The 27,341-nt window shown below is 45.6% G+C and overlaps 1 protein-coding gene across 1 annotated transcript; it reads left to right on the forward strand.

Moving 5' to 3' along the window:
• Nucleotides 1–1,058: 1,058 nt before the first annotated feature.
• On the forward strand, nucleotides 1,059–25,441 carry fsip1 (fibrous sheath interacting protein 1; the record flags this gene model as incomplete). Its single annotated transcript, XM_080012032.1, has 9 exons — nucleotides 1,059–1,146; nucleotides 1,238–1,330; nucleotides 1,624–1,704; nucleotides 2,575–2,720; nucleotides 2,914–3,033; nucleotides 6,856–7,017; nucleotides 16,721–16,783; nucleotides 17,488–17,652; nucleotides 25,202–25,441. 9 exons carry the CDS (start codon nucleotides 1,059–1,061, stop codon nucleotides 25,439–25,441), a joined length of 1,158 nt encoding a protein of 385 aa, XP_079868158.1.
• Between the last annotated feature and the right edge of the window lie 1,900 nt (nucleotides 25,442–27,341).

A 27,341-nucleotide genomic window follows, 5' to 3' on the forward strand; every position in this document is an offset into this window, starting at 1 on the left:
CCAAAAAACACGGCGACGGAGATGAAGACGCTTCATCGCACATCGGAACGCGTTCAAAGTCGTCGTGCGATGGACTTGACGTCATAAAGCTGAGCGTTGGGAGGCGCTGCCGTCGGCTTACGCCCAAGAAGAAAAACTGACGCACGCACGCACGCACGCACACACACACGCACACACACACACACACACACACACACACACACACACACACACACACACACACACACACACACACACACACACACACACGTGGAAATGACCAGAGGTAGTTTGGAGGACGTTACCGCGCCGGACGGGCTCAGGAAGTCAGGTGCAGATCAGCAGGTGAGAGGGTGTAACACTAAACGCAGTAACTGTGGCATAGTGTTGTGGAAAGCTCCCAATAGAAAGTTTCAAGTTGCATATAGAGAAGCGTATTTTTGCCAACGAGTACTAACTTTGGTTTTAACATTGACCTCTTCGATTTCTGTTAGACGTAGTCCACTCTTAAAGGTGCAGTGTGTAGAATTTACAGAACGGACTTGGCAGAAATGGAATATCATATTCATAAGTATGTTTTAATTAGCGTATAATCCCACGGGTTATGCCGGCACAACGATCCTTAGACGCTCAGAATGAGCTGTTTTTATCTACGTATGGAGCGGGTACGCGTCCACGGTGGCCACCATGTTGCACCACCACGTTTCTTCTATAGTAGCCCAGAAGGGACACTGGTTCAGGGGGACTTTGACGTTTCTCGCCAGTTCCGCAGCCACCGTCTCTTCTTCGAAGGCCGCGATATTGCACCTCCATGGGCAGGGGTTTTCAGTTGGTTGGGCTCTGCCACCTCGTCACTAGATGCCGCTACACTCTACACACTGCACCTTTAAACGTAAACAAACAAACGAAAAGAAAAATCCAAACCCATTGTTTTTCTTATTTGTAGCGAGGCCGCATTCTTTACTATCGCATTACCCCTATGGTCGAAGAAAATAAATCATATTTCACGAGGTGCAAAACGCTGACTACGCCAACATTCGATTTCTCATCATTGCAAAATCGTCTCCCAGCTCTCGGCGATGGCGCTCGCTGACAACGGCAACCAACATGAAGGAGGTGCGCCGGAAAGCAGCCGTGCGCCTCCCCTGGCCGGAAGCCCCGGCAGAGGTCTGTCCAGTGGGCCGCGTTTTAATGTGCAGGCCAGGGTGTGCATGTGGGCCGAACCCCACCCAGTCTGACGGTGCATCTGTGCCTCCAGATTCCAATCTCCGGGAGGCAATCGATGAAATGGAAAGACTTGACACGGTTCTCGATGCGGTGACCCACAAAGAAAAAGAGGTGAAGTCCCAAGGCAAAGAACTCAGGGAAGATCTTTGGAAAGAACAAATGGTAACGACCGCCGAGGAGTCTGGCTATATCTGACTGACGTTTAATGTGAAACATGTAAAAAAAAAATAATGACTTTCAACTTCTGTGCCGCAGAGTAGGAGACGGTTTTGCGCTCTGGAAGCCCCCAGCGGTATGAATACACCTTGATATACAGCTTGTTACTGTTACCGTACATGAGAGCTTTCTCCTGGTGTGCCTCAATGAGATATAAATATATATATATATATATCTATATACATGTTTTAAAACCTCAAGGACACAATGGGAGGGACATTGAACCTGTGTTTGGAACCCAACTTCCTGACCGAGAGTATGGCCGAGGCATCAGGGAGGAAGGTAAACTCGCCCAAACAGACCTTAAAATCAAAACCCGACACGCTTGTTCATGATAAAGAGGCTGTGATTAGAAACGTGCGATTACAGTTCAGGGCCTACAGGTCCTCTTTTGAATGATTTTATTTCATCTCATTTCATTTTATGTACTTTATTAACTCCTCTAGGGGACATTTAGTTATCCACATTCACCAATAGAAAGGATTTCCAGCATCATAAAACTGTGTAATTCACCTAACCCACTTTATACTTCAGACCGTTCCATTTACTCAGATAAAAGTTGAACAATGAAACTTTATGATCACGGAAAAATATTCCAGACAGCCTACATAGGCTACATCTAGATGTCCAACTTTCACAAGTCAAAATAACCCGCAACAGTGAGCTGAAACTATGAAGGATGCCATTAAACTCCATAGAGATGGAGTGAGGTTATTAACTGATATGTTTTTTGTGTGTGTGGAAACTGACGCGCTCCGGAAACAGACGCTCAGTTTTTGGTTTCTGAATAGAACACTTGATGGCGCCGTCGGCTCAGCGAACGTAGTCACCACTGACGCTCGCGCTTCAGATGGTTGCAGACGGTGGAGCAGCGGCTTTGACACGGATCGTTTCAGTGCAGTTTTAAGCCACCGCGTTGATCATGATCCTCAATGTTAGAGTGACCTCACCGTCGAATTTAAAAAACACTTTGGCACGTCAACCTGATTTCGATGATGAAACAAACGGATGCCGCGCCTGCCGTGTCTTATAACAGGCCTATCTTTTCTCGTACATCTCAGAGTCTGCTCTAATTACCATTACAGTGTTGGTTTATGTTTTTCCCCCCACCTTTTTGCATGTGGAATTCAAAGAATGTCTTTTTCCGATCAGGTAAAAAGAGTCCACGCGACACGACGGGGCGTCTCGAAGCGAGGCGGCAGGAGAAAGGCCTGAAAGATGAGCAGCCTGAAAACAGCCTTAGCACAGCTCCCGGGAACAAGAAGAAACAAGAGGACTTCATAATGAAAAACATCGAGGTGTGTCAAAGTTCACGCCAGGTTGCGTCTGGCGTTCACATGCGGGTGGGTCACATGACCGAGCCGTTTGTTTTTCCACTACCCCAAAAATATGAATCCGTCGCGTGTTTGGGTGGCGATCTCGATAGATTTATGGTTACCAGGACGCAAGATCGTCCATGTCTCTGTTTCACAATGGTGTGAAATCCAACAGCTGGCCGGCACCGCCGGAGGCCGTGTGCCGATGACACCGGCGGAGGAAGAGCGTCTGGCCGAGCTGCTCAAGGATGTGGAGGAAGAGGAAGAGCGCGGCGCTGGAGGAGCAGACACTGAGGTGGGCCGACGCGCAGAGCCTTATAATGGGCAACACATGGTGAAAGATGAGCGCGCCGCACATTGTTAGGATCGCTAATGCTTCTCTTCCACATCCAAAGGTCTGGTCCCAAACCTCTGCATATCGCTCTGCCTCACCCAGAGCTTTAGTACGAAAGGGGTCGTAGCTCAAAATGATATTCCTTATTACTATGCTATACTACAGTTATGGTTTCGTGCAGAATCTAGTCACGTCCGTTGATGGCCAATGCAGCCGTTGAGTGAGCTCCTCCCGTGTGGCATAGTATATTTTTGAAATTCACATTAATTGAAGAGAATTTGTTCATGAAAAAGTGTTCATAAACGTTTCCACTCCCTAACTAATATTTCATACTTTCCAGTGCCTGCTGCCAGGTGCTCGGAGACAGAGGCCTCTCTGTGGTCCTCTCTCTCTTGTGAGAGCCCTCCTCCACCTGGTGCTTCGACTGCTCCTCTTCATCCTATGATCCCATTTCTTCATTTTCAATTAGAATCTGGTAAACAGCCCCCCGCCCCCCCGGGAAGGGATGAATCCGGTTTAAAAGCGGATCATGCCGAGAAGGGACCGGTCCTTTGCCGCTTACATGCCGTTCCGTTTAACCCCCGACAGCTGTGCTTACTGTGGACAGCTCACCAACTTTTTTTGGGGTTTTTTTTTTTAACTGTGGTCGTTCTATTTATGATGTTTTGACTAGGACTTCTAAAACAATGCTGCAGTAATTGCGGTGTCAGATAACACACTGAGGGAAACACAGATGCTCGGGGATCTTTTATTGGCCCCGCGTGGGGACTTCCTGTTATTGCTCGTGCGAATGGCAGCGATACGGCGAGGCCCATATTTATGTCACAGAGATTTGGCAGTTGCGTGCCGTTAGGTTTGCTGACCCGTCGGAGACCTTGGCAGGAGCCGCCCGGCGGAGCTGCTCCACACGCCACCGCAATGTGTTTGTCTTTATTTGCTCTTGACACACTTTGGTTGTTGCCGCCCTCCCAGACTCACCTTGATAACATGTGGCGCTCCGGAAAACATCGGGGGAGGCTGTTCCTTCAAAACGTTCACTCGGCACTCAAACCGTTCGCAGTGATTGATTTCATTTCGATATAGTTTGAAGCAATCTCCACTTCCGTGCGCCATATGTTACAGGACTTGGTCTTGATTTATTGGAAAATCAACTCCTTCCCCCAAATCCCTGTTAGTCTTCCAAAGTAATGGCTTCCTTGCTCTTCATCCCCTCTTTTGCGTTTGGAGTTTCGGCCAGCGGAGCAAGCCAATCACAGGTTCTTTCTTGTTTTGTTCAAGCCCTGTATGCTGTGTTCCTTTTTTTGGGGGTTTTTACTGTACACTTACGCTTCCAACATCCACCGATGCCGACGCAATTGGCCGCAATTATTTTTAATGTTTTTTCTTGAAAATTACGAACGCAGGCGGGACCCAAATGCAGGCCACGGACGTAGGAAGAAGGAGAAAAAAGGTTTATTTAAGGACGAGGGTCTGGCGTGGAGGGGAAGACGGGGAACGGAGGTGTGTAGCCGGTGGGTGTAGCGGGGAAGGGGAAGCAACGGGAGACAGGAGGGCAGGCAGGAGGGATGGAGGGAGGGAGGGAAGATCCTGGGGCATGGAGACACGGGTTAGCGAGAAACAAACAGGACACGAGGAACCAAAGGCGACTTGGAACTCGGTCGGCGAGCGTGCGGTGCGGCGGAGGTGGAACAACAATCTGGTGAAGGGTGGGTGCAGAGCCGGGGTTTAAATGCTGTGGTGGAGATGAGGCGGCGAGTGCCTACAAGTGTGCCAATGGCGTGTGGAGCCAGGAGAGCGGGGACGGGAAGCCACGCCCACGCCAACATACACACACAGAGACAGACAGGGAAAGACAGGAGACACAAGGAAGATCGTTACCTCTTTCACAAGGAAACACATGGGAAACCAACAACAGGAGGCACGGCCAGGGCCATGACACAATTACAGTGAGTCATCGTTCTGTTGAGTATTGCAAAACAGTCATGGCTTTCTTATTTGTCAAAAATGTACAATATCGGATCTTATCTTACTCCCCCAATGGTCCCTGTAGTCCCATTGATTACCTCCTGCATCCGGATGCCTCACCCTCCTCAAAGCTGAGATGGCCACCCTCGCTCCCAGACTTCTCTTTATTTATTGACGAATCCCTCACCTCTGACCTTTTTAAACAAGCCTGCGTCCATTGGCTTTTTAAGACACCTGGCCTGGACACGTTGTTCGGTAAAAAATTATAGACCCATCGGACGGCCCCTTTTCAGCCAAAATCCTTGGAGAAGGTAAACTTGTCAGTGCCTTGGAGCAGCATAAATATCTGAAAGGCCACTATGAACTTTGTACAAATAGCAGCGCAGGATTTAAAACATTTTTTTTTTAACTTTTTCACACTCAAGAAAAGCTCAGTTGCAACGTTTTCTTAGAAAAGCTGTTGCCCTCTGAGTTAATGGAAAAGTCCAAGAAGGAATTTTGGACAGAAAAAAATATTTTAGTGCTGCTTGACTGAAGTGCAGCTGATGATAAAATTGACCCTGATACATTTTTTTACTGACTAGATTTGAGGACTTTCTCCCAGCTCTCAGTTGATTCTCTTCTGCTGTCTCACCTCAAGCCTTCTTGCACGTGGGGTTTCCCAAAGTTTAGTTCTCTGTCATATTTTATACCTTCTTTACAGTAGTCCACTGTGTTGCATTAGACTGTATGTTGTTTGGGTACGTCGTATCACTGCTGCGTCGCTGATACACAGTTGTACCTGTCCGTCAGCCCCAGTAACCCCAGCGGTCCGACCATCCTTTTTTGATTGTAGCTGAAAAAAAGACGTCCTCCTTCTCAACAGTGACAAAACTGAAATTCCGATGTTCGGTGGTATCAGTAAATCTGTTGGTCCAACAGCTTTTACCATAACGCCCCATCGTCCAAATTGGGAAGTTGAGACATTGACGGCGTACCGGGACGAGGCCTTCTTTGAGGCCACCTTTTGGAGCTTGGGATCGATGTGTCAAATCCAAAAGGTTCTCATGAGAGCGCGCGAGTACCGACGCATTCGCCGGCCGCACTCGGTGTTGTTCCTATGATTTACTTGATTCTGTGCTGCGTCTTGTTAACAGTTCCTTCTGTTTGGTAATTCAATTTGCTCCTGCCTACTGCCCCCATCACATCGTGCTGAGGTCATGCGCTGGCTTTCCTCGCAGCGTCGTGAGCTTCCGAGGCCATTGTGCTTTTTTACACCAAGACCGCTAGACAACTCTTACCTCACCGCCGAGCCCTGATGAGCTCACCACCCGCCCACTGCTTCCTCGTGATATAACGAGGGCCCCCGACGGGACCGCTGCTCGTTGTGAGGAAGATGCAGTTGTTAAATCTTCGTAATTTCACAAAAAAAACCCAAAACAAAACAAAAAAAAACATGGCAAGCTCCGTGGAGCAGATAGATCATCAGCATCAGCATCCAGAAGGGAATACCGAATGGAAGAGTCAGCCTTTTGCCTCTCGATTTGGAGCAGCAGCTTGTGTGCTTTAAAATTAAAAACCTGCGAACAGATGTTTTAACGATAGCCCGGAGCTCTGGAGACTGCCGCAAAAAAAACCTTAATTATGGCCCAAATTTTTTCAACATAGATAGATTGATTGTTCGATAAATAGATAGATGGATAGATAGATAGGTAGATAGATTGATAGATAGATAGATAGATAGATAGATAGATAGATAGATAGATAGATAGATAGATAGATAGATAGATAGATAGATAGATAGATAATGTTTCTCCACTTCTTCCCTTGCTCTTCAAGGGAGAGGCCTGGACTGTGTCGGTCCCTGCGGGTCAGGGCTACACCCCAGAACCATCCCAACTGGAGCAGCTCATGGACATAGACTCCAGACTGTATCGCCTCATTCCTGCCCAAGACTATCTCACGCTGGGAAGCTCCAACCTGAGCAGCAGCATGTCTCAGGTACTGTATGTAGCCACCAGCCCTCCAGTCTACACAATATAGTGTGTGCCAGTAACTCCCAGACGCCACCGCACCATATAGCCGCTCTGAGTGAAGTTCATTACGCCCTATTACCAGGTCAGCGCCGCAGGGTATCGATGGCAGCGTCTTGTAAAATCTGTTGTTATAAATCCTCTGGGAGTCCCGCCCCTTTCCATAAAAGGGGGATAATTGGTTTTGTAAATTTGTGCTCTGATTTGGTGCTTTGGTCAGATTGACTCACTGTTTCCATAAGAACAATATACAAAGCCTTCCGTCATCATATACCATTGGAAAACGTTACATTGCAGAAGGATTTGTCAGAGCTTTATTATGCCTTATACATGTTATAGTGGCATGTTTGACAGCAAAAGCCATGTGTTTTTAATGATCAAATTTTGTTTTCCCGGATTTCTCTCGTATCAATTAGTTGCGTAAAATGTTTAAATATGCTGTGGCTACCATGTGTCGTAGATGTTTAGGGTCGAGGCTACCATGGCAAGAGCTGATTCATTAAATTTTTTATTTTTTACATGCAATTATTAATATCTGTTTAGCAACTCCAATTACCAATGTTACCTCTGATGGCAGTGCCATGGATATTAACTTTCAAAGAGATTGCTGATAGCAGCGGCTATCACTGTTGTGAAAATATACACCAGGATGAACCAACGCAGCGAAGCCACTCAACAGATATTTTTTTTCACTGGATTATTTTTCCAGGCCCTCCCCCTGGACGTGAGCTCACTGAGCTATCTCAGTCGCAACCTTATCTAACTGCACTTTCAACTCCAGATGGCATGCTCATCATTTGCATAGTCTGCCAACAGCAGAGATGTTTTTCAAGCCGTAACTTTTTTTTTTTTTACGATAACGCTTTGCAAAACCCATGGTACCATTTACTGCTATCTTGGATACGAACAAGGAAAAAGTGTGAACCTAGAGTCCCAAAGTTGGAATAGCACATGATGCATGATGTAACTTCCTGAAGAGTGGAAAACTTTTCTTAACTATTCCTGTTCCCCTCATTAGCATACTCAAGTCGCAACCGTTCAAACGATATCGAGTCTCTCTAATTAGCCAGAGCATATTCAGTAAAGTATGCATACAACTATATACATATACTTTATATTTGCAAAGGTTGACGTCAGCGGTCAGTATTGTTGAAATTTGAGAAAGATTTTTTTTTTCTATTTCCAGCCTAAAGAATCAGGCCTCGATTTTGAACTTGAACTCATAAAGGTGTCACCAGTGCTTGCATCACGGTGCATTAGGGTTAACCATTGCCGGTGTTTCCTTAAAGTGGTCATCTGTAACATTATTTTGTCAAAAAGAACACATCTTTGATTAATTGAGTCACTATTTAAGTACATACTTCTTATGAAACAGCCATTCAATGTAGTCGCATTATGCATGTGCTCCTCTATATGCTGTTTCCATTGCTGGCGGCTGGGTCCGCCTCTCCCGGCAAGAAATGCCGAGAGCGGCCGCGTGCGAGAAGCGAAAGGCAGCCGATTAAAATAAATTGTGGATATGGATGAACAAAAAAGAACAGCACCGACGGACGGAAAAATACCCCTACCACCTCAAGCGACTGAGAAAAAACAACAATCAGTAGAAGGCATGTTTTTGAGGAAATAATTTGACTGTACAGGAGGGTAAAGCCAGATGTTGGGGGGCAGTTTCATTTGCATTTTCAAAATGGAATTTTTTGGACTTGCAAGTGTAATTCACCCGACCCGGACAATCTTATTTATTTCCACTTTAACTGCAGCCCTTTACACCAAAATTATACCAATGGGCCCCTCAAGTAAAACTTCATCTGGTTAGTAGTGCAAACATGTGGTAGTTCTCCGTGGCTCTCAAGTTGTCATTGTTCACCAAGGCTCTTATTGCCGATGAGAAGATCCTATTATTTTTTTGCGTGGTTACATTGAGTAACATCTGTTCTTTGTTATCACTTGTGTCCACTGAAGCCCAGACCCTTCCATACCTTGTGGAATTATCTTTATTGCTTGCAACACAGAACGTGCGTCCGTCAAACCAAAAGTCTGTGAGAGCCGCACCTGTAGGTCTCGCAGAGTACCCGTTTCTTTCGCCTGCCCCCCCCCCCCTCCCAAAATCATATTTTCACAGTTCCAGCTATTAGAACCAGTTGTTCAACCCGCCTCTGTGGTGGTAAATCCAAAGGTGGTCGTAAAAAGTAAGTAGGCTTTTGTTTTGCGGTCGCCTTTCTTCTCGGCAGTAGCTTGCAAGTCAGAATTCCTAATTGGATCCATTTGGACAGCGGGGCTCGAGGAACCTATTGCTTTGTCCGCACCAGATATAAGTTCCAAAGTAAATGAAACAGAACATCATAACTCTCAGACAACACCTCTGAGGCCGCCTCGTTTCCATGTTATTAAACCGTAGCGCAGATCGTCGGAGTCTGCTCTTGGAAATGTCTCCTCGGTGCGTTCACTCTTAGACGGATGACCTTATCCCGTTCAACATGGAAAAGGGAGTTGTTCCCCATCCTCCGGTTTAGGGTTTGCACAGAGTTGACCAGCCAAAGCTCAGAGCCATGACTTAAGAAATTGGCTTTAGCGGCGCTTCCCAATACGCAGAGGAGTGAAAGCGGCCCACGTATGCACGCGCATCTACCTCATCGGAGGGCCTTTTTGACCGGGGGGGCCCCGATAGGAAGGTGGCTCTGGTCTGCGGGTCCCCCCCCTCCCCCGGCTGCAGTCTGGTTACTACCACAGAGGAGAGTCACCCGTCCGCATTGGAACCTGATTACAGGGCCGGTTACGGTGGAAAAGGGCCAGGTCTGGAGCGGGCACAAGCCTTTCCCTTTCATTGAGAAGTACTAACACATTACATACTGTACGTACAGCAACCGTAAGCTACATTTCCTACGTTTCCTATCTCCTACTACATCACACAACAGTACATAAAACTCCCTTTCTGGATTGAGGTGCCGTACAGAACGAACGCCTTCTCGTGCCCTTACGGCAGGTTCGACTATAGGGGAGACAGGATCTGTGTGTCCTCGTCACATTAAGACCTCAAGCAGTAGATTAGAAGCTGCAGACTAGAATAGACTGTTGCACCCCGTCCTGATCTCTCTCAGCACTGACAGGTAGATATTATCCGTATCAGCGTCAACTTAAATGGGGGTAGAGATGATCCTTTCATTAAATGGACCACATACTAGCCAGAACGGATTCAACGTTTCTCTCACGGCGTATCTACACGTGGAGATCTTACATGGAGATCCATCCACCACTTTAGTTCTTCTCTTTAATATAGTGAGGAGTCACCCCGTAGTGACGTGTGTGTCTCGTTGATGAGAACAGAGATGATTTTCTCTCAAATTAAATGTTTTTTTTTTTTTTTCTTGGACACATTTTGTTCTGTTGTTCTGTTGCGCATACATGCATTTTTCCCCAGATTTCAGCTGAAGTAGCCCATTTTTCTATGAAAAACAGCTGTTGGCACATGACAGTGATGTACAATACTCCACTCCTACTGTACCGAGATGTAGAAACGCTGCACCACCGAGGCTAAAGCCAGAAGAGGGGACTTCGTCATGCGAATCAGCCGGTTTAGGGCGTAGCAAAGTGTGTTATTATTGTCGTTATGAAAAATGAAACGCCTGGGATTCATTTTTAATTTTTTTTTGTTTTTTGATGTCCCCCGCCTCCATCACAGCTGTCATCCAGAGACCTAACCTTGTTTATTGATGTCTGTCGACTGATATTGTCATGCTATCGTTGATTTATTGGTATGAGGTCACTTCGTCACTTTTTTTTTTTGCTTACTGGGAAGAACTCGAGAGTTAAATTGCAGGGACAGTGAGTCAGAAACCACCATGGACCGGGACAGAAAACGCCCTTCTGACCAGCAGAACGAGGCTGGCACTTAAGTGCGGTCTGTCGACTGCACCCTGCAAAGTAGAGCTTAGTTGATATCAGAATAATAAACAGATTTACGGAAATCTTTGATTTGTCCAGGCCGTCCGTCACAAAGGCAAAAGTATTTTTTCCACAAATCGCCCATAACTGGTTGTATAGCAGGGATAAAGCAAGACCTGACACTGTTATGACGCTTTGGATGGAGGGCTTGGGTTTAAGTGAGGCAAGCCTTTGGAGCCAAGTTGAGATTGAAACAGGATCTCTTGACACACTGTGGTCTTTGGCTTTTACACAGAAAAAAAATAATATCCTAAATTTGTGAAAGGGTTGCTTGTAATTGTCTGTAATCCATAAACCATCCGCAAGTTGAAGGAAGAAGGATAAAACAATTTGTCCTCGGTGTGAAGGAAGAAACAAGAGTCCTCTCTTGCACATAAAGGGCATGCCGTCCTTGCGGAGATGTCGAAAACACGCTGACAGAGTATCCACCACAGAAAAATAAGTTTTGCGCGTTTTGTAACGGCCTCGGTCTTCCTTCGCTGATAACCTACTTGGCGTGGCGTCGACATGCCATTCGTATTAGCGCAAGGACGCTGAGCTGAAACAGACCCCGAGCGGGGGGAAACGTCGGCCGTGTGATAAACGGGACGGCTGTTGCCAGTCGGCATGGTGACAACTCGGATGCCGTGGGGTCATCCCTATGCTTGCGCCTGCTGCTTTTCGTGAGGATAACGGGGCCAAAGAGCGTCCGCTCCGCGCCCCGACCGACGCTGTTATTTACACGACACAAACTTTGGATTGCGTTGGTTGAGTCCTGACCTCTTGCACTCGGGATTTTTGAGTCACAGATTTACACACCACATGTTAATGAGCGACACATGGAAGTCTCAGTGTTTTCAGTCTCGGTGACTTCAACCCAAGGGAAACCACATCATCCATACGGACGTTTTTTTTTTTTTTTTTTTTTAATAATCTCCACCATCTTCCAACGTTGAGGCAAAACGGATCGATGAAGTCGATCGTGCGCAGAACTTCAGAGCTTTACCGCATCCCTGGACTCAACACACGTGGAGCGATGGTGAGCTCATTCTAATTGGCAGGTGGTGCACTTTTCCACTGGAAAGGTGAAGAGCAGGTGTGGGAACAGGACACATCCCTCAACAGACATCGCCATCAACGTGCTTTTTTTTGGTTTGAACCACAATGTATTATGCAACTCTCTGACGGTGGCCGCGGTTCCAATCTGTGTTCGATCCACGAAAAACACCAGATGGAATATAGGTCAGGTGCGGTGTTTGACAACATCGGCGTCACCAGAAGGTTTTCTAAAGTTGGGAAGTGCAGAAAGATGCTTCGGACATCCTTTCTCTCCAGATGCTTTGGATAAACATCTGAGACTTAAGTGGAGCATTTCATCAAATGATGAAATTTCATCTTTTCAAGCGCTCCTCTCCAATTTCTTTCGTCGGTGTATTTATTTGGCGAGGATGATGCGCCATCGTAATTAATGATATCAGCGCCTCGTAGAGAAGCTATGCCGGACAGAACTAGATCAATGGCGCAGCTCAAAAAAAAAAGGTTGTGAAAGGACGCGGGCGCCTATAGAAGGAAACTGATTATTCGACATATTTGACATATTATTCAGCTCTACGGCTGCTGCGTGCTGCAACTGTGATGAAACGTGAAGAATTCATAAATTCAAAGACGTATGATGCAGCATGAGGTTTTGATCGGTGCAACAGTGATTCCCTCCAGACCACCCGCAGTTCCTCAAAAGCCACTATAAAGCCCGGATGACCTAAAAATAAATCATGTAATTCTTCAGGAATTTCCCCCCAAATTACCAAATCATCTGCCATAAGCGGTGTTGGTGAAAGGAAGGAACCTTGATATACAACCCCGTGGTGGATTTAATTTGGAAGTTTTGCTGTTTTCTCTGTCGTCGGATTGAATTGTTGTCTTTAGTGGCGGAAGATGGATCGCAGTTAACCATCGGTCACTGGGTACGTGCTAGTTTGTTAGCCGCGTTGCAGCCCCTCTGCCTCTGATTCCGAACAAATAACTACAGGTCCCGAGGTGTCGGCCTGAGAGACGGAGGGACAGCGAGGGAAGGAGAAGTCAGGAGAGGCATCCGGCCACAGCTTCCGAGCAGCGCGCTGCGGAGCTCGTGGCAGCGCAATGTGGACGGGCCTTGGCAGGCGGTCTGGGTCCACGTGGCACAGCCAGGCTTTACTACACTTTACTTCACATTTTGCAGAGACGCAGAGGGAGTTTGAACGCACAGAGAGAGAGAGAGAGAGAGAGAGAGAGCGAGAGAGAGAGAGAGAGAGAGAGCCTTCTGAACATCTCCAGCGCTCTTTGAGTCAAGTGTGCTTGGCTCCTGTTTTCACCTCCTGCCTTGGGAGTGCAGGGAGCTCTGTCCAGAGGCCATCAACAGGACTTAGTGTCCGCAGACACGCCGCATTGTTCTGCTGATTGGATTTACAAGAGGAATAAGCGCTCTTTCCAGTCAAATAAATGTGGAGTGGTTTTTAGAGAAGCCGCGGACTGTCAACAAATTACAGGCAATCCTGGCAACACCGACGAAACGGTTTCTCTGATCTTTTTATTTGGGCTTTTTTTTTTTTTTACTGGTTTGGTAACTGAAGACCATAGATTAGCGTTGTTGATATGATGGTGGCCCGTGTGGAGTCAGAAGACTTGGTCTTCGTTAAATTTCGCAGGGTTGTCGGAAAAAGATCCGTTTTGGCTTATCCCAAAATGTGTTAACAAGGACTTAGGGCGCTTCGGTTATTGTTATTGTTTTAGCCTCCGTCCGTCTTGCTGGAGTCTTCCTAAACTTGGGAGAGCAGAAACCATTCATAAGCAAACAACAGTTGGGTTGTACACCACCCACGCATGAATAATATACACAGGAAACACACTGATACAAATGGTTGGTCTCATAATTTGCCTTTTGCCTTTGTTCCTGTTGGTGCGATGTATCTCAGAAGGCATCTGCATCAAAGGGTCCAGCTGCTGCGTTCGTCAAACTCCACGACAGATGCGACCCATATTGGAGGGCGGCCTCAGTGGCTCCCTGTGCTGACACCGGCCTCAGTGGCTCCCTCCACCGTCTCACAGAGCTACTTTGACAAGATAAGGTGATCGGTTCTTCGGCGCGGGAAAGGTTTAGGTGTCGGATGATTTTTTCGGGGTGTCACACGTCCACTATTTCATCTGAATTAACTGAAGGTGAAGTGAGGAAATAAAGAAAATTAAAAAAAAAAAAAACTCACTGAGGACAGTATTGGACCACATCCATGTGTCAACCGAGACAGCTGCTCCACCATCATCAACCATGACAGCTCCTGGAGAGAGTGCAGCGCTCTGTCGTGGAGACCGAAATTGACCTCAAAACGCGTATTTCTGACTGCAAGTTCATTCAAATATCCGGGCACTTGATATTTAGTGTAATCCGAATATCATGTATTTCAGTGTAAATTATTATACTAAGTATATGTATATTAAGGCCGCCGGGCCCAATGTGAGATACCCGGAAAATCTCTAATCATGTTTGACATGTTTTTCATATTGAAAGACAAGAAAGGTCCATATCTACCGCCTCCCGTAGATTTTGTGACCCAGATAGCCGATGTGATTATAAGATATGTTCAGTGACATGTCAAGTGCCTGCGCGGGGAGACAGGCGTCAGTTACCGCTGCTTTTTGGCCGCCGCTCAGATAACCTGGACTCCTGTCTTTCTGCTCCTCTCCTTCCACTCTCGCCGCTCACCCCGATGGGTTCCAAACGCTCCGACATTCCAGGAGAATGGAAGTCAGAGAACACTGAACAGGCACACGGAGTACCACAGTGGCTATGGGAGAGTACAACAATGGCTGGTGTTTATTAAGGTCAAGGAACATTATTATATTCGTCTCCAAGAAATGAATCACTACTATGATTCAACTGGTGCAAGAGCAGAGATGAGTCTTAAGCGTGTGTGCCTGTGCCAATGCCTGAGGAACCGAGCCCGAGACCGTTGTTGCGCTCATTCGTTATTATGTTGTCTTTATTAATAGACATCCAGTCACGTTATTTTTCACAGAATTTATCTGCTTGAATTAAAGGCCAATTCATATTCCGATCCTCGCATCAATTATTTTAATAATATCAAGTCACGGATGTCATCAAACATTTTGCATGAGCAATACATCTATTTAACACCGGCTCCAATGGCACCAGTAAAGCCCGGGAATTAAGGGGGTTTGACCAAGATCAACGGACTCAGTACACCAAAGCCCAAGTCTAGCGCATATGGCAAAACCAGGTAGCTTCTCCAGACCCTGATATATTTTGTTCCGCTCGTACAAAGCTTTTAATATCCAATGCGGTTAAAGGATCCCAGATAGAGAAAAGCCAGGAAAAACAATGGGTAATATGCTCTCCATCTGCCTTTCCTCCAATTAGGGCCCGGTCAGCGGTGTGTGTGTACTTGTCATCGGGAGACTAGTGCGCACCAGACACGCCAGGCCTGCTGAACTCAACTCGATTCCACTGTGGATCCGAATTACATTTTAATCGAGATAACAGGATGAGCACTGAGCATCTGCAGCCAGTCAGAATAGAGTAAACACAAGAATTTAAGCGACACGTGACCCAAAATGCATGATGCGTGTCCTGGCGTGTTTTTATCAATTCTGGGGGCCTGCATACGATATTGCAATTTGCTTTCCGGAGCACATAAATACTAGGGCAGCAGAAGCTATGTTTTCCAAACGAAACAAACTGTCTATTCCAAAGATTAAAGTTATTTTTGTTGTTTTTAGAAACATGCACTTTGCGGTGCGATGGGGTCGGTAAAGCTAGACTTTAATTTTTATTTTCCCGGTTGGAATGCTCTTAAGGAACCGAACCGTAGTGCAGCCTGGCCTCTTGTAGCCTGGATGAGTGAGTCTGAAGTAGAGGGCTCTATTAACAACCACCTAAAAGAGGCTTCAGATAGAAGCTGTCATTATATTTCCCAGAAGCTACGCCCTTTAAGGCTCTATTGGCCTCCCCCCCTGCTTCTCATTATAACTCTAGTTATAATGACATAACTTTGGTTATTTTCCTTCAGGAGACTCGGGGCACTGGTAGGTGAGGCCACACACACTCTGTAGACATCGCAGGCGTAGAAAAACCCTCAAGCTCAGTGTTTCCACCAGTATAGTGTATAAAGTGATTTTTCTGTCTTTTAATTCTCTAGAAAATATTTTTTGGGAGTATATATATTATGTTACATAGGCGAAGATTTTTGTAGTGCCCCGCGCTCCATCTGAACCACGGGCCAATTTACTGAGCCCTCCTCTTGCCCCTAGCTCAACTAAGATTACATCCCACCATAAATGTGTCATAACAGATTTAGTAACTTGGTGTTTAAGTTCATAATTTGTTGGATCCATCCGTCTTATGTAACCCTAAGTCAGGCTTTATTGATATGTCTAGCTTTCATGAAATATCCATCAATTTCCGCATTATTAGATCATACATTGGCCTGACTGGCACTCACACTTACCAAAATAGTTGAGCCTTGAACCACATCGCATTGGATAGAGTTTTTGAAAAACAACCCTGCGGTTGGTACATCCTCCCTGAACCAAAGAGTTCTTTGACCTAGCTGGAGCCGTCGCGTATTTCTCCGCCGAGAGGCTCATACTACTTTTTTTTTTTTTTTTTTTTTTTTACGACGAGTCCTCACCCCTTTGCTGTCAAGAGACGGAATAGCTGGCATATTACTAATTCAACCTTGCGTTCGCCCCGTTTTCAGCAACCGCTGAGCGCTATCGATGACGTCCACGGGACGTGGCCCGTCTTCCCAGGCGAGAGCGAGGTGCCGGCAGGGCGTGCGACAGACTTCATTTTTTTGGAAAGTAATAGACATCTCGCCGCGTGGAATCTGGATCTGATAACTCTTGTTCAGAAAGTCCCCCCCACCAAAAAAAAAGGCCCTCCCTGGGCGTAGAAGGGTCTTCTCGTCTATCAGCTGTCTGTGGATGGTCCTGCAGGCATGACTCATGGCTCACCCATTTCCTCCTGACCCACTTTGGATGTTTGCTTTGGATGCAGTATATTGTGCTCGGCGTCAGCCCCCTGCACGTGGACGCCATAAAAGAGTGATTTGTGTCGGACCCCATGAGACGTATCGCCACGGCAAAGTGTAGCGCTTTCTCAGCGCTTCGCACGAGGATTTATGTGCCGCTGCTTTATGATCAGTTCAAAGCGAGACTTCAGACTTAGAGAGTCATTTGTATTGGAATCAAGTTATTGAATATTACGAGGGCCATTGTTGCTTTTTTAGGCACCGTAACTACAAAATAGGTGGTGGACAAATGGAATGCTCTGTTAAAAAAAACAAAAAAAAAAAAACAAAAGGAGCTGTGCTATTTCATTTCAGTGTTATTGGTTTTGACGAACGGCCTTGAAGGTGTCCGTGGGAGCCCGCCGGCCAGCGGCTCTATTTGTCAAGCCGAGGCGTTCGCTTGTGAGAGGAGCCGCTGACACCCAGTAAGACCCAGTTCTGTCTGTGTGCATCAGGGCTGGAGCTCCGAGGCTGGCTGCGAAGCGGGCTGGGAACCAGGCTGGGACGCGGAGCCAGGAGAGAGGGTCCTGCAGGATATAAGGGAGAGGAGAGGGCAGGAGCAGCGCCTCCAGGAGATCCAACAGCAGCTGGAGATCCTGAGCCGGGGCCAAGACACGGCCGTGAGTTCAAAGCGGCTCCACACGTGTGCACGTACAAACACACGCAATCCGTAAACATGCACGACACACACGCGTGCGTACGCTGATATTTCTCCCGGGGATTAGTAAAGTCTCATCTTGAACACACGGTATAAATGCATGCACTTACACATGCACATACACATACTGAGAAACAGATGCAGTTTGCTCATTGTGCACTCATGCATGCACACTAAAGGACGTGTGCATGAATAATGAACACAAAAACATGACTTATTCTCAGACAGGATGAACCTCGAAATCAGACTGTCAGCTCTCTCTCTCTCTCTCCCTCTCTCTCTCTCTCTCTGTCACTCACTCTCTCTCTCTTTCTCTCTCTCTCACTCTCTCTCTCTCGCTCTCTTTCTGTCTCTTTCTCTCTCTCTTTCACTCTCTCTCTCTCTCTCCCTCCCTCTCCCTCCCTCTCTCTCTCTCTCTCTCTCTCTCACTCTGTCACTCAATCTCCCTTTCTCTCTCTCTGTCACTCACTCTCTCTCTCTTTCTCTCTTTCTCTCTCTCTCACTCTCTCTCTCTCTCTCGCTCTCTTTCTGTCTCTTTCTCTCTCTATTTCACTCTCTCTCTCTCTCTCGTTCACTCTGCCACACACACACTCTCTCTCTCTCTCTCTCACTCGCTCTCTCGCTCTCTTTCTGTCTCTCTCACTCTTTCTGTCTCTTTCTGTCTCTCTCTTTCACTCTCTCTCTCTCTCTCTCTCTGCCACACACATGCACACTCTCTCTCTCTCTCTCCCTCTCTCTCTCTCTCTCTCACTCTGTCACTCAATCTCTCTCTCTCTCTCTCTCTCTCTCTCTCTGTCTCTCTCTCTCTCTCTTTCTCTCTTTCTCTCTCTTTCACTCTCTCTCTCACTCTCTTTCTGTCTCTCTCTCTCTTTCACTCTCTCTCTCTCTCTCTCTCTCTTTCTCTCTCTCTCTCTTTCATTCTGCCACACACACTCTCTCTCTCTCTCTCGCTCTCTCTCTCTCTCTCTCTCTCTCCCTCTCTCCGTCTCTCTCTCTCTCTCTCTCTCACTCACTTGCTCGCCCACTCACCCAGTCTGTTAATTCAGTGTTCATTACAAGGATGACCCCACGACGTAATGATAAAACGCTTAACTTGTCAATTACTTGAAACTTTCCCACCCCGCCGGTGCGCTTCCATCCCAGGTTCCTCCATAATCTTTAACGACTCTCCGCTGGTTCCCTCCGGGAGTCGAGCTCCGCACTGTGCCTTGGAAACCGCTGGAGATAAAGCGGCTTCAGGACATCTAGCACCACAAAACTGTCACAGCGCCCCCAAAAAAAACAAGTAACCAGGGACACAACGCAAGAATGCTTTAAAAACAAAGGCGGACGGGCCTTATTTCTGCATTCACATGTCGCGCGGGGACTCTAAATTTTGCCGTCGAACAAAGAAAGGTGAACGTTTTACGGTTGTGCTTCGGCATTGTCCAGCCGGGCGGCCTTCTGACCTTTCACAGCAGGTTACAGAATACCTGTTCCGTTAGACTTTTCTTTTTCGCCTTTTCCAGACACAGAGCACTATTTACACAAGGCCATTTCACCAACGTGTTATAACCTTTACTCGGAGATCAAAACTCACCATGGCAAAGCCGCAATATGATGTCATGAATGTCAATTTTAAACATGAAAAAGATGCTCTACTCACTCTACGGCTGTGAGGGCGGTTACATTTTTTCTGTTGCTTGTCACACCCTCGCATCAAAGAAAGGGACTTTGCCACGCAATAAATATGTCACGCAATAGGGACCTATTAAGAAAAAAACAAACAAAAACAAAAAAACTGTTGCTCATTACGTCAACCTTCATTTTGAGGAAACTTCTCACACTACGATCGCAAAACATCAAAACCGGCAGCCGAAAAAAACTAGGGCGGCCAGACCCAAATTAGTCATCCCAGCCCTGGGACTTTATATGCGACTATCAGTACGGAACGTGGTGAAACCCCAGCGAGCGGCTGTAATGTAAACGCTCGCTCCCTCGCCCTCGCTTTGCGTATTCTGAGCGCTCCGAGGCTTCTTTTGTGGCCAGGGACCAATTAAATGCTATGGAATATTTCTGGGAGAATGTTCCCAAACGGTTTCACGCAGCTCCGACATGCTCATAAAAAAAAAAAAAAAAAAGACAAAAGTGCCAACCCGGCTCTCAAGTTGGCTTGCGCACGCGATGCTCCCCCTTCACTCACGCTACTGTAATCGAAGCTGTTTTATCATCTAGACGCCTGGAATTCTATCAAGATAATGGAATAGAGCGGAGGTGGGTGGCAAACAATAGAAATAACAACACCATTTTAACTTTACTTCCATTTTATTGTAATGAGCTGTTTGGTGTTTTCAACTAATTCAGAAATGGCAAATATCCTTTATATAAATTCCCGTTCACCTTTATTCAGAGTTTTTTCCCTCAGGACAACTTTGTCAAATCGATGATGATTTTCGCATAGATGAATTTAGATGACAAAAAAACACGTTAACTTGTTTCCTTTCAAATTTGACTTTATTTTATTCTGTTTTATTAAAGGACGTTCCCTCACCCCTCACCCTTCGGATACTTTCTAAAAGACTAATCTAATAGTAAATAATGAGTTTGTTACACCAGATTTAATATTCATGTTTATCGTATAATATTACCGTGGTTCTAATGCTGTGGTGCACTAAGGTGAATTCAAAGACACTTAAATTATTATTATGGTAAGTATTAATTTTCTCCATGTTGCATTTTTACTTTATAAAATGCATAGCTCCATTTAATCCTGGGCCAAACACCACAATCTATCCACCCAGTTTATTTTATTCATTTTTTTTGTACCTTACAAAGACAGAATTGTTAATAAAAAAACTCATCAAATAATAACTATGGGGATTTTCAACTTTCAGTCAACAGTCAACTTTCTGCTGCTGCATTCAGGGTCGGTCTTCTCGAGAAGCTATTTCAGCATTGGGAACACTTGTAGATGGAAATAAAACATTAGCAGCAGAAACATGTTGAGAGCAGCACTTGGAAGTGAAAATGGCTGACTGGTCATGAAACGTATTAAGGAAATTATAGCATTTATTCAGGATAAATATCACTACCAGCTACCGAGGATAGATGGATTGCATATTTTGTGCGTTTCCTCCAAAGGCTTCGAACGTCGGAGGGGAAAATGCACTCCAAAGTCATGTTTAGTCTGGCCGGCTGCTGAAGTGTAAAAGCATAGAGCAAAGGTGGAAAATGTCAGAACAGTTGGCTATCTAAACTGTTGATGTTATTTAAATGGATGACTAGAGATACCCCCCTTCCCCTTCAGCTCGCCGGATTCCAGGGTGGTGTTGGGCTTCTCCAACTGAGATCCACACGCGGCCGCGGAGCGGTACCTGTTTTACTTGTCTTGCAGCGTGTTGTTGGATTTGGATCTGAGGCCAGCGTTGTGCGCGCCATCGCTGCTTTGCCTTTTTCCCAAAGTCCTCAAATACCCCCAGTCCCACTGCAACTCTAGCCGAGGAGCCAAGGAATCGCTCCTCTCACCTCTGATTTTCCATCTTCCATCTTGATAACGCTTCCCTGTCATCAGTCCCAGTGCGACTTTTTTTTGCTTTATGCAGTCAGAATGATTTTTTGTTTTTAATTACCATGAACCCGGCACATGATGATTTATTTGCTCGGCTGAGACAAAAAAAAAAAGCCTTTTTCCAGCCAAAAGGAATAACACTGTTCAGTAGTGGTACATTTGGATGTTCCTATTTCCGCTGCAAAGGAAAGGACAAGAATTTACAGTAAGTCAGGGTGACGGCTCTTCCTGTATAATCAGGCGTACATTTTGGCCCGGGTGTTTCAATATGTGGTCCATACATTACAAGGCTGTGTTCTTGTCTGCAAAGCCTGACGACATCCGTCTGCGGTGCTGCGATCTGGCCTGGTGTGATGACAGGCCTATTTCTATGGGTGCACTGAGACAATTCCACTGTATTCGCCCTAAAAAGCCGCTGTATGAGTGGTTTTGCTGTTCCTTTGTGCTCACGATCTCGATATCTTTGTGAGCAAAGTCGGATTTTGTGTGCTCTGTGAATCCCTGCTTTTCCTCATAGCGTAGCAGGATTCACGAGTGCACTCGCTTGCAACCTCATGCAGGAGGCCAACTGTGCGGTAGGTTGACGCTTGGCAGAAACCTCCTAAATTCACTATTGAGGCATTGTCGGGCTCGCTGTCCTGCCAACTCTGCGGTTGGGTAACACTCTTTCCACAGTAGCATGGTCAAGCTGGCCAAAAAAAAAGAAGTCAGGGGAAAGAAGGGGTTCTCTTCTCAAGCGGTATTATCCACTGTTCTACTTCAGTCCGGTCCCTGACTAGAGGCCATTTTTGGGTACGTGTGTAGTTACTGATACTGTCGCTATTTGATCCCCGAAAACAGAGAATGTGCAGTGTTGCATTCTTTAGTCTGGTCAGATTAGGTTTTCTCACTTATAGTCAACAAATAGATCTCTTTTGCATAGATAAATCACTTTAACCCTCCCCTCCCCAACCCTCACTTATTATTTCTTCACATATTTCTCTCTGAGTCATGTGAGCCAGAGAATTAGTATAATCTCTTCTTGCATGATCAAAGATGGACTTCAGGGACCCAACCCACCAAGAAGCCCAGAGGTTTTGGAGAATACAGTCATATCTTGGATATTAGCCTAAGCCCGTTTCTCCTGCTGCATCCTTTAATGAGGCAACAGCACAATGGAGTCATGGGTGAGCTGCGCTCGACAAAGGGAACGCTACCGACTTACCTCACGTCGGTGCATAGACATCTCTCTATCTGAATGCAGACCACAGTGTACGTGGCGAATTCGATTCCTCCCACTCTTAGCGCGTCTCTGGCTCCCAGGTCTCTTGTGGTCGAGAAAGCCAAGGTATGCGACTGAAGTCTGTGACCCTGTAACACGAGCCACCCACGCTTGTGGTAAACTGGCCCTGAACCCTGCGTGTACAGGAGCCCAACAGTGAGCGTCGCATGGCGGTGGTCCACAATAAGAGGGGCTGGCCGGAGGGCTGGGTGGCTCAGGTGGTGTCGGCGGAGGAGACATCTCTCCACCAGCTCTATGTTACACAAATGCACATCCGCACGCTTCCCTTTCTCTCTGGAGGCTCGTCACGTAATAATTGCAGTCTGTGATTTTGGAAAAAATGTTACCTCGGTGTAAACATTCTAATATGGATATCTCATCATTCGACGCTCTCGGCTGTAAGGTGCCCGCTTGTCCGGTGTGCCTACTTCCACCCTCTATCTCTAACACGAGTAAAGTCTGATAATACTGTAGTGTTTTACACGTTTTTAAGTGGACTTCACATCCTTGTTTTTGTCCCACAGATAACCTGATGGAGGGGAAAAGGCATTTCACAGAGGAATTCACTCAGTTGAGCAAGGTTTCTCTTATTTCCTTTGGATAGCTTTGCCGTAAATGCAGTGCTGTTATCTGCACTTTGCTGGTACTAATTTAGCGTTTAGGCTGCTGGCTCAGAGCAGGGCTTTGGCGTGAAACGTGGGGGGGGGGGGGTGGCTCAAACACTGCTACTTGAAAGATTGTAATCATAGACGATTGGATAGGCCAACTTGAGCTCCGTTTACCGACAACATTCCTCCGTGGTGCACCTGAGGTGAGCCACCTTTCACATTTGAGAAGTGACAGCACTTTGTCATGGCAGGTTCCCATGTAGCTCCCATGTACAGGACGTCTGGCATTGGTTAGAAACATTCTGGGCCATTAAAACAAAAGCCAGTAGGTCCTTTTTTTTTTTTTTTTTTTTTTGCTCCATTCAATAAAATGCTCAAAAGTGTGACATTCCGACAGTTGAACAGTGGATTTTAATGGCATTACGTTTTAAGTTCGAGTCCAATCCATTTCAGATTTTTGTATTTGCAGCGACCCCGCAAATAATAAAAATTGGGTATTCACTGGATGACCATAACAAATAGATAAATACAGACAGACACACAAACAAAAAAAATCTAGCACTTGGGACTTTTCTTATCTCCCCTGAGTCATTAGGAGGCAAAGGTCAAGTCCACTGACGAGATGGGCGTGTCTTTCCATGTCAGAAGACAAAAACATGGAGCGCTGCGACTGGAATGCGTCCGTGGTCCCATTTGTTCCACCGTCGGAAGGCAGGAAAGGATAACCCGTGTGCCGTAACTGCAGGCGTCGCCAAATGAGCCCATCGTGGACTCAAGGATCTCATTGCATTCTGCAAAACTTTAACCATGGACGGGAGGGACTGAGCGGAAGATGCCTATAGGCAACTGTGTCTCAGCCGGGGGAAAGTGGGGGGCCGAGAGGGGAATTTGGGAGGGTGGTCAGGTCAGAGGGGAAAGCCAGATGATCGATATCGAGCCTTGGTTGTGTCTAGGAGGGATAGACGAGACGCAGGAATGTGAATTTGTCTCGAGGAGCTCAGTGGGGCACAGCGGCAGGCTGCAGGAGAAGTGAATGGATCTAATTGTCTCGTCTTGCCGTCTGAGATGGGCAGCTCTAAGTGGGGAATAATATCCTGAAAAACACATTAGAATGACATCTAAAACTAGAAAACAGTGTGAAACTGTCTTAACCAAAACAAACAGCTGTAATGATGATCATGATGATGATGACGTGTTGATCGATGAGAAGTTGGTGGAGACCGGTTGCTGTCCCCTCAGGGGTTAACTCTCCAGCTCTCCAGGACGCTTCGTCCTTGTGCTCATATGGGGTAATCATTTGATCATTTGATCATTTGATCATTCTGCCGCGTCCCTATGCTCCCACACGATGAAACAGTAACCATCTTCAGAGCCTCGCGCCATCCGTCATCGCTCACCTTGTTACCGAGATAAAGGAATTAAAGGATTCCCTCTGCAAATAAACCCGAGAGCCGAAATTGTGATTGCAGTTTGCCAAGTGGATAAATCTGGCTTATCATTCCCAGGTATAAATATTGACATTTTAAATTCTGAAGCCTGTCCTCATTATAACCTAGTTTTCGGAAACTTGGCTCTCGTTCTCGAACTCGCATGCGGTCCCAGAAGGAGCCCTGCGGAGAACTCGTGACTTATTAGCGTGAAAAAAAAAAAACTACAAGGGTCCGTCCCTGACTCCAACTGGAAGTGTTTTGGAGAACTCTGGAAGTGTTTTGCGCCCGTTTTTCACAGGACGCCGTCCATGTCTGCACTGGGCCCTTCCACTGCAGTGCGTTTCTGCATCAGGAAATATGTAGGCCATTCAGTAGTGCAACATTTTTTCTCCATTTTGTAGACACAAATTCCTAGTCCTGAGGAAAGCTTTTTGCTGGAAGTATGTGTAAGTGGATACCGTTAGGGAGATTTTGGCCACCAACCTTGAGCCAAAAAGTTTTATTTTTTATTTTTTTTTAAGTATCTTTACGGAGATGTGATTTTCATGCTGTTGGCTGTCAAAAGTGTATGCTTGTATCATTACTTTGCATGCCCACCCCCCATGTCCCCGCATTTAACCATGATTGTGCTTCAACGTGGGTCTGTTCGCGTCTGCTTCAAGCAGGAGTTGCCGATTCCTACGGAGGAGCAGCTACTTCGCCTGCTGGACGAGTGTGGGCTGATGCAGAGCTGGAGCCCGGAGAGTCTGGACAGCGAGGGCAGGGAGCCACGGGACCCTAAAACACACCCAGACGGCCCCCAAAACACCACGCCTCAACTGTCTGAGGAGCTGCTATCGCAGCTGCTGAGAGACCCCCACACCACCAGCTTCAGCAAACTGGACGACACGGCCTTGGAGGGATAAGACCCAGTGCTTCTCTGTCCCAATCTGTACATTTCACACTAATTGTTATGTTTTTTATTATCTAGATACTTAATTCACAGTGCTAAGAGGTACATGATATGCAATGTGGAAGGCCTAAATCATAAGCAGTGTAATACTGTGTTGTATATAACAAACTAATAATAGTACCATAAAATACATTATAACAAGAACAGCATTATAACAAAATGATAGTTCTGTTTTTTAACAGTTTTTTTTTAATAATCCATAAATAATTCATCCATTTGCAATAAACAAATAAATAAATTATTGAATAATTTGGTCAACGGGTATTATTTTTTTCATTAAGGGCTGGGCAATAATATATCAAGTTTTACAATGTGAACGTCTGAACTACATGATGAAGATAAGGTCTCCATCTCCACCGTGGAGAAAGTTGGATTTATCTGTCAGTGCTGAACATGGCTTTCCCTGCCAAAGATCACCCACTTTGTCAAAGAGGCACGGGCTCAACGTTATATTTTGGAGAAAGTCACAGGAGCCTTGTTGGAATCAGCCTCTGCTCTGCAACCAAGGTTAGCAGCTTTGTGGTTTTCTCGCACAGTAGGGCTACTTTAAAAAGTCAGTCATCGGAAAAACTGAAATCTATAGGCTGTGGCTTGGGGGCAAATTTGGGGAGACTAAAAAGTAGGCACAGTAAAACGTGTCGAGTAACTATTAGTCGGTAAAATGGTCTACTTTGGAATGACTTTTGGGCAGTGTTTGGGTCGATTTTGTTCTTCTGTACATGACCAAATTTTATAGGGAACTGAGAGAGCGCCTGCCATATTTATTTGGCATAAACATTTTTTTATTCTGATATTTGATTCCAGTGAAGAAGACATTTATAATGTCAAATTATATAGTATAGTTATATATTGATGAAATTAAATGGTTAAAAAAAACATTAAAATATCAGTAGAGATAGAATAAGCAATGGATCAAACCTCTTCAAACCTGGCCCTACCTAAAATTTAGGATTCTGAGCGGGCATCAGTAGTGGTATTTGATATAGATCCATATCTAGTGTTGTTTGAATGTAAGCACCTCTTGTTTTTAAAAAACATTCTATTATGTTGAGATGGACAGACATGATTATTATATATATATATTATATTATCATATGAGGAGCCAGGGTTACAACATGGAATTTGTAATGGACTTCTAGAACTATACACATGGAGTGTGTGTTGACATTCCAGAATGTATGCGTGTACAGTAATTGGTGCAACGTGCTGCAGGTTTTAGCAGGGTGTATGTACTGAATACATTCACTTTCTTAGGGTAATGGAAATACATCCAGACCAATATATGGTACATTAACCTCCATTCCATGAGAATGAGATCAGTTTTAATGTAAGCTGGAGTCTGTAAAATAGATAATTAGGCGTCTTTTCTGCATTTCTATCTTAATTTCATCTTTCTGCTTCACTGTTTATTTCATAAGTTATTGTATTGGATGGTATATTTTATTTTTGGACATGGCCTTATAATTTTTTTTTATTATAATAAAAAAAATCTGTAATTTCTAGGTTATATCTGTTGTTGATCACTAGTTATTGTGTATATTGCCGTATCTTATTGTGTACCTTTTCCTGTTTATTGTATATTTTCCAATTTTTGCATATATTGCCTTTTCTTTTAATATTTTATATTCTTAATTGTGTTATGTATTGCTTCATTATTATTTTGCTGTTTTGGTGTGAGCTGTTGAGACAACTGCAACTCCCTTCGGGGATGAATATAGGTCTATCTGTCTGTCTGTCTGTCTGTCTGTCTGTCTGTTTCTAAAAAATATAACCTATAAAATAAATGCTGGTGTGAAGTCGGTGACATGCCTCGTCTAGGACTGTTTGTTTTCCACAGAGTCCTATAGTATAGT

Source organism: Zeus faber (genome assembly GCF_960531495.2).
Source record: "Zeus faber genome assembly, chromosome: 13".
NCBI lineage: Eukaryota > Metazoa > Chordata > Actinopteri > Zeiformes > Zeidae > Zeus > Zeus faber.